At 25.4% G+C, this 12,563-nt stretch overlaps 1 protein-coding gene across 1 annotated transcript in view; it reads right to left on the bottom strand.

The window, feature by feature from the left end:
- The window catches only part of LOC145842711 (cytoplasmic dynein 2 heavy chain 1-like), a 57,114-nt gene extending 45,074 nt beyond the window's left edge, over positions 1-12,040 (bottom strand). The window contains exons 1-14 of the mRNA XM_082950189.1: positions 11,842-12,040; positions 11,076-11,216; positions 8,898-9,039; positions 7,997-8,146; positions 7,757-7,870; positions 5,338-5,576; positions 4,082-4,201; positions 3,537-3,668; positions 3,182-3,301; positions 1,530-1,646; positions 1,191-1,366; positions 767-962; positions 471-590; positions 195-335 (exon numbers count right to left, since the gene is read on the bottom strand). Coding sequence (XP_082806315.1) covers positions 195-335; positions 471-590; positions 767-962; positions 1,191-1,366; positions 1,530-1,646; positions 3,182-3,301; positions 3,537-3,668; positions 4,082-4,201; positions 5,338-5,576; positions 7,757-7,870; positions 7,997-8,146; positions 8,898-9,039; positions 11,076-11,216; positions 11,842-12,030 — 2,097 coding nt within the window. The 5' untranslated portion in view covers positions 12,031-12,040. The remainder of the gene's footprint in view (positions 1-194; positions 336-470; positions 591-766; positions 963-1,190; positions 1,367-1,529; positions 1,647-3,181; positions 3,302-3,536; positions 3,669-4,081; positions 4,202-5,337; positions 5,577-7,756; positions 7,871-7,996; positions 8,147-8,897; positions 9,040-11,075; positions 11,217-11,841) is intronic.
- Between the last annotated feature and the right edge of the window lie 523 nt (positions 12,041-12,563).

Consider the following 12,563-nt stretch of genomic DNA (forward strand, 5'->3'; position numbering starts at 1 on the left):
TAGAAATTTGAACAAAATTATGTGCAAGTATTTAAACTTTTTAGTAATTTATTATTGAAATTGAAACAGAAAAAAAAAATTGAATTAAAAAAATAAGACATTATTTTAATATGTTACCTACAGTGAACTTCAAAATACAAAAGCTAAAAAATGTTCCATTATTAACATAAAAAAATAAATAGTAAACATTAAACTTTGCCACATATGATGCCGTGTTGTTTCCTTAACTTCCTATTTTCGTTGGTCAGTATTTCGGCTGCCTTGTGAAGCTTTGCGATGTACTTCTCCAATTCATCCGGCTCTTCCCAAGTTACCAGAATGTTACCGCCATTATTCTTTTCAAAATAGTACAATAAAACAACATATACACATTTTAGCTGACAAAAATACGACCATTTAGTTTAAAGATTTAATAAACTTTGAAGTATAATGTTCGAATTGTAAAATAAAACTTCAGACATTAAATATACCTTATAGTTGTCATGATTTGGGTTTTTTATAATTCGTTCGAAATTTAAAGCACTTTCTAACATAAGAGGTCGCTGTGAAGCAATCATTTGCTGGTCTATTGTGTTATACAAGTGCGCAACCTGTCATATTTAGTATAATGTATTTTTTATCGTATAAAATAAATTAAAAAACAAGAACATATATTGCTTATGTGTTTGAATTTATCAATTAATAATTTAGAATAGTTCTAACTTACTGTTTAGATTAAACCCTGTAAATTTTTAATGCATGCAAATCAATTTAAGCATATATAAACCTGTTTGAGAACAACAGCGTGCTTATAAAACTTGTTGGCAACAAGAGCAGCTTTTTGCAGTTTGGCGGGTATTCTATGACCCATTCCCGCCAGAATTCTCACTTCTCTCAACAGCGAAACAGTTTGTCCACTGTATTGCACAATCAAGCGACCACTTTTGTGATTCAATTCCATCACTCTACTGCTTTTTTGCAAGCTACAGCATAACAATAAGGTTATATGTAAATTTATATATTAACAATAACATATAAGTTAAAAAACTCACTTGTTATTCTTAATTTAATCAAATTTTTAATAGACAGAAACAAATATCAAAATAAAATAAACAGTAAAATTATTATGGTTACGCATTATTGACATGCTTTTATTTTAAAATTATGATAGACAGTAAAACATCTGTAGATAAGAATAGCTTTTTTATTACCTCACAGGATTGTTCGGGTCGTCAAGCGAGGACAGCATTTCTTCAGACCACTGCTGGAAGGAATCCTGTCGAAACTCTTGCAATTCTTCGATGGCTTCATGGCAGCTGTCTTTAAACTCACTGAATCCTTCCAAGTCGGACAACACCTCAGACCCTTGCGCAACTACATCAGATACCTACAGTTTTGATATTCTTAAAAACAAAAACAAAAAAGTTTTCTTCAAAAAAAATATTGCTGCTTAAAGTTTTTTGAAACTTTTAAATGTTTATAATTTGTAAAGTATAATAAAATACTAGAAATTATTTTCAAAAGTAGTAAAATATTTAAAAAGAACTAACTTTGCCTTCTAGTTGTCTCACCCACAGAATGTTAGCTACGATTTCAGACAAGTTTTTTCCCCGTATTTTCTTACTACCTTCATAGTGAAATTTTTGATGAAACTCACCTTTTATGTTCTATAAATGAAAATATCAAAAAACAGTTATAACGATCTATAAAAAAAATAAATTGAAATAAAGATAAGGTATAAATTAATCAAACTATATGAATGTTTTTAATCATAATTATTTACACAAATTTATAGAGGTTTGTTTTTGATTTTCCTAATGTATTATTTATCAGAACTTTGTTTGTAAACAAATAGTTAAGCATTGGCATGAATTGCAGACATTACAGATGTTCTTGTGAAAAGTACAAAGTTTAATACAAAATAAAAATGATTCTAAGAAACTGCACAGCACAGTCGAAACAAACGCACTGAACATGAACTAGGAGTTTATTAATTTGAAAAAACTGTAAGAAGTCAAAAATTTACAATCTTAAAAAAAATCTAATTATCCTAAGGATTAACAAAACATTTCTTTAAGCTAAATAGAAAAATCCCACTAGATCATAAGTGATCAAACTCAAAATAGTCGCTTTCTAAGACTTTTTGCTACATGTTATTCTCTTGTTAAATAAAATAAATTTAACTTATAGATTAATGATTTTGTCATAACAGCTCATAAATTATTAGTATTTATTAAACAAAAAATATTGATAATTACAAAATTACATATTTCGCGCTTTATTTAATTTAAATATAAAACAAAACTGGTTACTTTGACTAACTTTTGGAAAAATAAATATAATCAAATTTTTGTCAGCTGTTATTACTACTTCAACAAAGCCATATGTTTTATTTATACAAAAGAATTTTAACCTCTGATTATTAAATTCTTACAATATCTGGACGTTTACCAGACTCAGACCAAAAAAAGTGCAAAAAAAAATGTTTTGTTAAAATTTTTGAAAAAAAAAAAACTAAATTATTAATAAGACTTAGTAAACAAAATTCTAAAATATATTTTCAAAACTATGTAAAAAACAAAATTTAATTTTATGTTTAAGCCCTTTTTGATTTTTTTTTTCGGTTTATGTTGTTTTTTAATTTGAGTGTTATCAAATTTCATTAGACCAAAAAAAAACATTAGATGATCTCGCGTCATGTATTTAGATATAAACAGATTTTTTTAGTCTAGATTAGGTTAATAAAATACAAGTTTAATCACTAATTTTCAATTTAAAACTTTTTTTGTTCTATTTGTACTTGCAGGTCTACCGTGATGTGACTACTTTTTTTAATTTTTGAAATGATCTTTAAAGTCTTGCAGATAAAACAAATTAAAAAACAAAAAAGTATCATAAAACTTAAAATACTTACTGTTTGCTATAAATTTTGAAAAAAAAAATTATTCTGGACAAAAATAAATTGTAAAAATAAATTGGTATACTAACAGTTGTATTTGAAAAGCCATTTGCAGTTATAATTGAATCTTGTACCAGTAGTTTAATGCTTAGTTAAATATTCATCACATAGTAAAATATATATTTACTCAACAGATCTAATAACTATTTAAAGTTATTCACTTTCTTTCATTTAAAGGTTTGTGTTTTTAAATTAACTTACAAGTGGGTACATTCTAATATTCTCAATATTTGTCATACAAACCTTAACATGGTTTTTAAGTTGGGCGAGCAAGCTCATACGTTCATTGGTCAGATGTTTAGCCACTAGTGGACGCTTTATAAGTTTCTTGTAACGAGCAAAACCATCAATCTGCTGATTTATCTGTGTATAGTTTATGTAACAATATATCACCAAACAATTAATATTAAATTAGTTTCTTATTTACCTTTGTTAAAAACTTATTTAATCAAAATTGGCTTGTTTTGTTTATTTTTTAATTAACTAAAACTATTTCAAAATATGAAGTCTTGTACTCAATTAAACTGTATCTTGGTTTACCTTTTTTTTTAATTTTGACAAGAACAAATATTGTTACATACAGTTAACTAGGCATTACTTTTTTATTAGATGGGTTGAGTATATTTTTTAGCTTTTCTGCCACACAATTTTCTGCAGGTATCATCAGCCTCTCGTAGTTGCTCGTACAACTTTTCCATTTCTCATTTGTGTAACGATTGCATTGCAACAACTTGAAGTTATTAACTTTATTATACTAATTTATAATATATGTTTTATTAAAGATAATAACTTACATATAGTAAACGATATAATTTAATACAAAACTTTAAAACAAAAATATTAATAAAAGAAAAGTTCATTTACTGTGATTGCAAATAGAAATTAAATTGTAAAAAAAACCAGCAAAAATTATGCTTGAACATAAGATTTTCTGTGTGTTGTAAGTTTAAAATATAGAGCAAATTTAAAAACTCAATAAAAACATAAACATAAATAAATTCTTTCTTTTTAATTGAAATCGTAATTTTATATAGCTTCTGATATTCCAAATACAAAACTAAAAAATTTAACTAAACTAATTATCTTTAACGTACTATATTACTGTGTACAACTTAAAACTCACTTTTAATAAACCATACTCACCTGGTTTTGCGGAATTTCCTTGAACGTTTTACTGAGCAATCCATCAATGTTATGAGAATTTTTTTCCTGTTTTGAAAGGTGGTAGCTTAATTGCTGGTGAACGGTTCGCAATTCCAATATCTGTTGTGTTTTATATGAGAATTAACTTAAAACATTTCTCGAATAGTAATCTTATTAATCATTCAAAAACTTGAAAAAATAGTTGGTACAAAGTAATACTTATTTTTACTTTGAATTTATAAAAACTAATAGTTAAGTTTGCGGTAACAACTGTAATACTAAGTAGTCATTAATTAAAAAAATAAATCTAAGAAAACTAAAACTAAAAAATCAAATTTATATCATTTACTGTGATAAACAATTCAAAATAAGCTTGACGACAAACATAATACATAAATATTTCTAAAGACATTTTTCAATCCTTTTTGTATTTAATTTTTTTATTCAACTTGTTTTTAGTTGAGATCACACCTTTCAGTAAGTCTTAGAAAAGTTATTAGTTAATCATTAGTATAAATTTACAACCAACTAATTTAGCCTTTAAAAGCCTATTTTAGGTCTTTTAAACAAAATCTAAATTACAAATTTGGTACATTTGTGAATATTAATTAGAAACTAAACTATTCGACTATGGATGGAGATTTAATAAACTTGTAAATAATGTATTACTTTCTGTTAGAAATAACATATAAAATAATTAAATAGACACGTCTGTCTTTGCTGTTATAATATAGTTACTGATTTTTTTTATACAGACAAAATAACTCTGTTAATTGTACAACCTTTTTTTCAATCATTTATTTTGTTATATTTAAGAATGTAGAACATTTATACATAAACTGCTAAAATAAATGAGTTGTTGATCTAAAGTTTTAAACAAATAATTTCAATAATGATAAATATACATAACTAAATAATAATACAAAATAAAAATAAATTTATAAACCCATTTTAATTTAAATAAAGGACTCTGTCTTTATGGGCATTTTTTTTCAGGAAATACCTTTGTTATCTATGCTCAATGTAGCAGCATAATTAAAGTCAAACTAAACGTGTTGTTAATAAATAAGTTTATTTTTAATGTTTAATTTTAGCAATCTACTTTTAAATCTCAATATTTTAATTGGATATATTCAAGTACGAGTTAAAATATAAAACAAAATAATATATAAACACTTTAAAATAATAAATACGTGTAAATAACCAAACGTTAAAACAAAACAACAACTATTAATTTACAATAAATAAACCGAAACCTCGTTAATTCTCCTAATGCAATTTTCAACTTCGGTGCAATCAGCTTTTTCTCCGCTCCACTCTCTCTCGGACCCAAGGCTCCACATTCTTCCCGTGAGAGATCCACAAATGTCCACCCACTTTCTCAGCAACGAGGCCTGGCCCATGAGGACTTCCCTAAAAACTATGAAATCTCCTTCCCACACGGAAGTGACGGAGTGAAGTAGTCGGTTGCGTGCAAATGTGATCAGCTCCATTCCTACGAAAATTTATTGTTCAAAGCAGTTAGCACTTGTGACAGCTACTTGAATGAAAGATGAATATTAATTTGCTTGAAATTATCCAGTTTCACAGTATAAAAAATCACATTAAAGAAAAGAATTCTGGAAAAATGCTCATATAACGGAATAATAATTGAAAAAACAATAAATTAAACAAGAGAAAGCAATAAGTATATTCGATATATTTTTTTTTTTATTTTTTTATTTAGTAGTCTAAAATTTTAACAAACTTAATACATAAAACTGGCCAAGAAAAAGATTATCCACATTACAATAGAATTTAAAAAATAACCTATTTAAGTACAATTATAATCATTTTTATATAGTTAATAATACTGGTTAAACAATCACAACCTAAAAAACCAAAGAAGACTATAAGTTTTAAGTTATAACTAAAACTTTTATGATTGAAATATAATTATTCGAACAACTTTTTCTTTCATAACAATTTATGTTTTAATAAGATACACCCTGATCATTTACTACTTTTTTAAAGATTATAATAATGTCAGAAGTAAGTTTTATTACCTATTTTTTTAATAAAAGCAGGTCATGAATATTTCTTACTAAACATGCTTGACTGTAAATTTTAATAATACATCGAGAAAAGTATGAGCAAGTAAAAAATGTTTTTATATTGCATGTAACTTTAACAAAATATTGTTTTAATACATTATAAAACTAGATTGTTTCAAATACTTCACATGTTAGACTGTAACACTAATCATTTTAATATTCTTTCTAATTTTAACTTTTATTTTTAACCAATGGATTATGTATGTTTAGTTTATATACATATTAATAAAAAATTTCTAGCAGTTTTCAAATATGTACATATTTATAAAATACCTGTATTTATTACTATCTGTAACAAGACAAAAATACTATTTTAAAGTGTTAAAATTACATCAAAATAGCTATTAAACAGATTCACAAAAATTACTAAAAATTTAATAATGTACACTATCTATTGAAGTTTTTTAAAACCAACATAATTAAAATATTATAAAATAAATAAAAGATGTATAGAAAAAGTTATTTTACATTGCGTAAAAACTGCACATATACTCAAATTAAAATTACATAAAACCAAGATTAATGAATTTTTCTTCTTCGTTTTTGTCAACAAAATAAAAACAAAACTATTTCAACACAGAATTTTCTTGATGATGAGGTTAAAAATAACTAATCGAAGAAAAAAATAAACGTGTGTCAAAAAACTGACAGTGTACAGTACATTTTATTTATTTACTTTTTATTTTTTGTGGTTTTTAAATAGCATTTACTACAAATTATTTAAGGGCATAGGAGGGTAACACCCTTTTTTGGTTTTTGGTCTTATTTTATATAGTTTTTACTAAGATACAAGATGCTTTTTACAGATTTTAAAAATTCAAAATATTTTTTGAGATATAGCTGGTCAAAGTCGGAGGCAACAATAGGATCCTTAACGGAGGCACAAACTAAAACAGCAAATAACTAGAAATCACTAAAAATCTATCTTCTCCTATGTTTTTTGAGATAACTATCTCAAATTTTCAGGAAATGTTCCTTGATATATTTAGAAAATTCTGTCGGAAGGAATTTAAAAAATCATAAAAAATCAAAATTTTATATAAAAAATAAACAAAAAAACAGTTTTTTTTTTTTGTTTTTTTGTTATAAAATTTTTATTTTTTAATTGTTTTAAATTTTGTTCCGACAGAATTTTTTAAATACTGCAAAGAACACTTCCTGAAAATTTACGGCAGTTATCTCAAAAAACGTAGGAGGAGATAGATTTTTAGTGATTTCTAGTTTTTTGCTGTTTTAATTTGCGCCTCCCATAAGGAACCTATTGTTGGCTCTGACTTTGACTGGCTATATCTCAAAAATTATTTTGAATTTTTAAAATCTGTAAAAAGCATCTTGTAGCTTAGTAAAAACTATATAAAATAAGATCAAAAACCAAAAATGAGTGTTTACCCCCCCCCCCCCTATGCCCTTAAATAGTAATGGTTTAATTTCACATAAAAGTTATCATAAAAAAATTGAAAGACTCAAATCTAAAATCATACAAAATATGTTTAAGATACTTTTAATATAGCAACAAGGTAACAAAGTAGCAAAAAATATACCTATATTTGCCGTTTTTCAAAACCAACTTCAAACAAGTTACCTATTAAATGCATCAAATGTCTCATTCTAATTTGGGAGTATACTTGATAACTGTCCATTTTCCATACATCATCTAAAACATCTTGAACTAAGTCCAATGTTTCAGATACTTCCTCTAAAAAAATTAACATTCAGTATTAATCAATGTACTTAAAGTAAACATCTTAAAAAAATATTTGTCTAAACATGTTAAAGATTTTTTATTTACTGTTGCAATTAATCATTACTTTTAACTGCTAACCAGTAGAAAGGTTGTCTAGATTTTCTAAATTGTTTTGGATTGGCTGGAACAAAGTTAATAACTCTGAAGCTCTTTCCTGATTTTCTAGTCGCATTGAGTTGATAGATACCTCTTTCCAGTACATAAACTCATCCGTTGTTGTAAATATTCCTGATGGTAGAAACAGGCAAAATAAGTTGTTAAACATATTCTCAGATTAATTTTTAGACACAAAAACAAGTAAAGAGCGATTAATTACCTAAAACTTTTACATCATAAACTAATTCTGCTTACTTTGCCAGTTCCTCAAATATTTAATTTATTGTCTAGAAAAAATACTTTTATAAATACTTAAATAAGTTTATAAAAAATGTTATATGTTTAAAGTTTTTATATAAAATAGTTAGTTTTTACTATTGTTAAATAAATTTAAACATATAATTAACAAAAGTATTTATGCAACTTAAACTACTATAGAAATATTCTTTCTTAACAAAGTTATAAATTAATGAAAGTGTTTTATTTCCTATTACAAAATTTTAGTACCAAACATTTCAAAAATTTATTTTTTAAAATCTAAGACTTTTTATTACAATAAATATCTAGAACATTTTAAGTAAGTTGAACTCATCATTTAAATTTATAAAATAATTTCAAATATATATAATATTGCAAGTCGTCTTTATTTTCTTGATTTTTATAACGCTCTATTTGTACATACTTAAAGCGATTGAAATACTTTTTTTTCTAATTTGAACAAATAAAGTTAGTCATGTTTTAAGATAACTATTTAATTAAAAACAATATTTATCATTTTTTACTGGTCATAGTTTTTGAAATGAAAAGTTAGTCTTGGAATACTTTTCTTAAAATGATCTGCATACAAATCTGCATACAAATAACAACAAAACAAACTACTGACCAGAAACATTATCTTCACTCTTTGATTTAGTGGAACCTCTTAAAGCAGCTCCAAGATCATTTTCTAGATCATTTAAAAGTTTGGGAATTTTAGGAGCAACTTTTACTTTTTCACTATCATTAGATATGCCTGGGGCGAAAACCTGGAATATTGTATATTAAAAAAGTGATTTAACAAAAACTAATAGTAGGTCTCCTGAAATATCACAAACTGTTTTAACACTATCTTTATTTAAAACTATATATTCTAAGTTGATGAAATACTTGTTCATGTTTTATAATCAAGTTTTTATTATAATTATTTGTTAAGACTCAGAACTATATATTAAGTGGGAACGGGTAAAAGTTGCACAAAGACAAAATTGCACAAGGGGACAAAGTTGCATGAGTGGACAAAAATGCATAAAGACAACTTTGCACCAAGGGTCAATTTTGCACAAGATAAAAAAAAAAACAGAAAAATATATAAATAAAATAAACAAAAAATAAAAAACTAAAAGATAAACCAATAAAAAATCAAAAAGAAAAAAAAGTTACTAACCTAGGGTATGGGTTAGGGGTAAGAGTGATAATAAAAATTAAAAAATAAATAGAATAAAAACAAATTAATAAAAAAAATAATTATAATTGATAAAAATAAAAAAAAAGTTACCAGCTGAGGGTAAGGGTTAAGGGTAACAGTGATAGTAAAAAAAAAGTATTAAAAAAAAAATTAAGAACAATTTAAGAACAAAATAAATAAAAAATTCAAAAAATGTCTTCGTGCAAAATTGTCTGCTTGTGCAAAAGTGACCTTTTGTACAATTTTGTCTTTTTGCGATTTTATCTTTGTGCAATTTTGTCCCGACGTGCAAATGTATATTTGTGCAATTTTGTGCCCTTGTGCAATTTTCTACACTTGTGCTAATTTTACAGCTACCCATATTAAGTATCTGCTGATATACAGCTACCTTTATGAGTAAATCTATTTTGATTTACTCAATGAAAACATCAACAGAAAGTATACAGAGCCTAAGCCTAGACTTTTGCGTAAACAAACTCAAGTTTAACACAAAATTGGATCATACTAATTCAATCATCAGACCACAAGGTTTGGTAGACTTAGACCGGTTTTGTCCTTAACAGGATTCATCAGACAGTCACAACATTAAAACCTGCAGTCATCAATCTACAAATGGTTTATTGTGCTTTCACATGAAGCAAACATTTGTTGGTATTGATCAGTGATGTCAGAATTGTCTTTTGCAGTGCAACGTTTAAGTACATTGTCCACTAGGCAAAACAGCTGGTACGCTTAAATTGAATACAATCTACAAAACATTGGCAAAAGTCTACAGAGCCTAAGCCTGGACCTTTGTATGCAGTGAGACAAACTCAAGTTTAACATAAGGTTTGATCATACCAATTTGATCATCAGATCATTTTAGTTGATTGTATTCAATACGAGCGTATCAGCTGTCTTGCCTAATAACAATGTGTTAAACGTTGCACAGCAAAAGACAATGCTGATTGCTGACATCACTGATTAATACTAGCAAACAGTTGCTTCATATAAAAGCTTGATAAACATGCTTAAATTTACATCTTAGTTAGAATTAAAATATTGAAATTATTTTTTTTATTACAAAATTTTTTGAATTATCACTTAATTCAAATGTGTGTAAGTATGTGCAATAAAACCAAAAAGATTGTTTTATAAATATTTATCAGTACAGCAATATAAAATTATTTATACACAAAGCTATAAAAAAAAAACAATAAAAACATAAGCAAAACATAAAGCAAAATCTTACTCTATATAAAATTATTAAACTTGGTTAGTTTTTGTTTCAGTTAAATTTTGTGCAGTACTAAAAATATTAAGCATCTATCAAAAAAAATATAGTAAAGACTATACAAAATCTAACAATGTGAATTTACTTAAACTATTGAGCATACTAAATTATATGCATTATTTTGTTGTTATTAAACTATACTTAACTAGTATTTTTTGCTATTAAAAGAAAATATAATATAAAACAAACAGCAAAAATTCAAGCAACAGTTTCATGTAAAGATTTAATTTAATAATAACAACTTAAAAATCAGAAAAAAAATGCATGATTTATTATTCAATTAATAACTTTTAAATAACTATCTGGATTATCAAATGACAAAATTTTAGATTAGAAATATATACCTTTTTTACACTGTGATACAACCCATTTAAAGGATCAGGCATTGAAGTCACACATACAGTAGTGTGAAAATTTTCATCTGTAATTTCTATTTCTTTAAGCTTGAAAAATACTACTTGCTGGCCAACAGAACCATTATTTGCCTGTTGTTTCAAAACAATAATGATCTATTATTGATTTATTGCTCTACAAGTTTAATTTATAAAACAATAATGTTATGTTTAAAATATATTTATTTATATAACAACTTAAAAATTAATGAGTACAAAATATGGACTCACTATTTCTAGTTTTAATAATACAAATAATAAAATAAATTAAGAAATTTCAACTATACATACTGTTTAACTGTAGAAAACATAACTTACAATAGTTGTATTGAAATTACATAGTAGAGTGTTATATTTATAACAAATTAAATTTCTTTTAGCTCTACTTAGTTATTTTATTAGTTAAACAACTAGTACATTCCAAGAAAAATAAGATAAAGTTTATTTTTTTAAATAAAGTTTCTTGTATAAAAATATCAAACTTACCATGTTTTTGGGAATTTAACAATTAAGGAAATAGTGTCTTAAATAACTCAAATAAAATTTACATCGTAAAATCAGTTAAACAACAAGGTTATTTTTAATCAAGAAAGTAGGTTTAAATGATATGTTTTGCTTGTGAAAACTGGATTCTAAACTTTTGTTTCAACTTTTATCTTTAAAGTATTTGTTCTAAATTATTAATAGGAAATGATTGTTCTTATCTAAAAAAACTTACAACGCTTTCACTAAGTTCTACTTTTTCATTTCTTGAATCCCAATTAGCAACAAGAGTGAGACAATCAGTACTATTGAGAAAATTTTGCAAGTGATTATATCCTAAATAGCTTTTCACAGAAACATTTTGTTGGAAGTGACAGCATATATGATTATTGACAAGCTTTACTCTATTGTCACCTTCTTCCATAACTTTATTATTTAACCTGTTTGTAGTGCACTTTTAAATATGTAATGAAACCTAACATTTTTAAATAGCTAATTTATTTTAGGAACCACTGTGATCATTAGTTTAGAAACTTATTTTGTTAAAAACTGCTTTACTTTGCTTTTTAACTGAAACTTTTTTTTTCAATGTTAAGTGTGGATTGTGAAAAGTACAAAAGAAATGAAATTATTGGTATTTTATAAATAGATTCAAAACCTTTTTTTAAACTATTATAGGTCACAAAACATAAGGCATATCAAAAGTTTGTTTTACATTAACAACAAAACTTTTTTTAAATTTCAATACAATTGATTTTAACATAAAAAAACAGCCCTTAAACATCAAAATAATGTCAATTTGTTTACCAGTGTGGCCACTGGATTTTAAGAATTTTTTTAGGCTTTCTTATTTTCTTTCACGGTTGTAAAGTACAAGCTTTCTTGTCCCTTTTTAAAATAGTAAATTAAACTTAACGTAGAAAAATGCTTTCAACAGAACAAAACTACTGAAAGGAC

Source organism: Thalia democratica, chromosome 8 (genome assembly GCF_965202585.1).
Source record: "Thalia democratica chromosome 8, ktThaDemo2.hap1.1, whole genome shotgun sequence".
In the NCBI taxonomy this organism is placed as follows: domain Eukaryota; kingdom Metazoa; phylum Chordata; class Thaliacea; order Salpida; family Salpidae; genus Thalia; species Thalia democratica.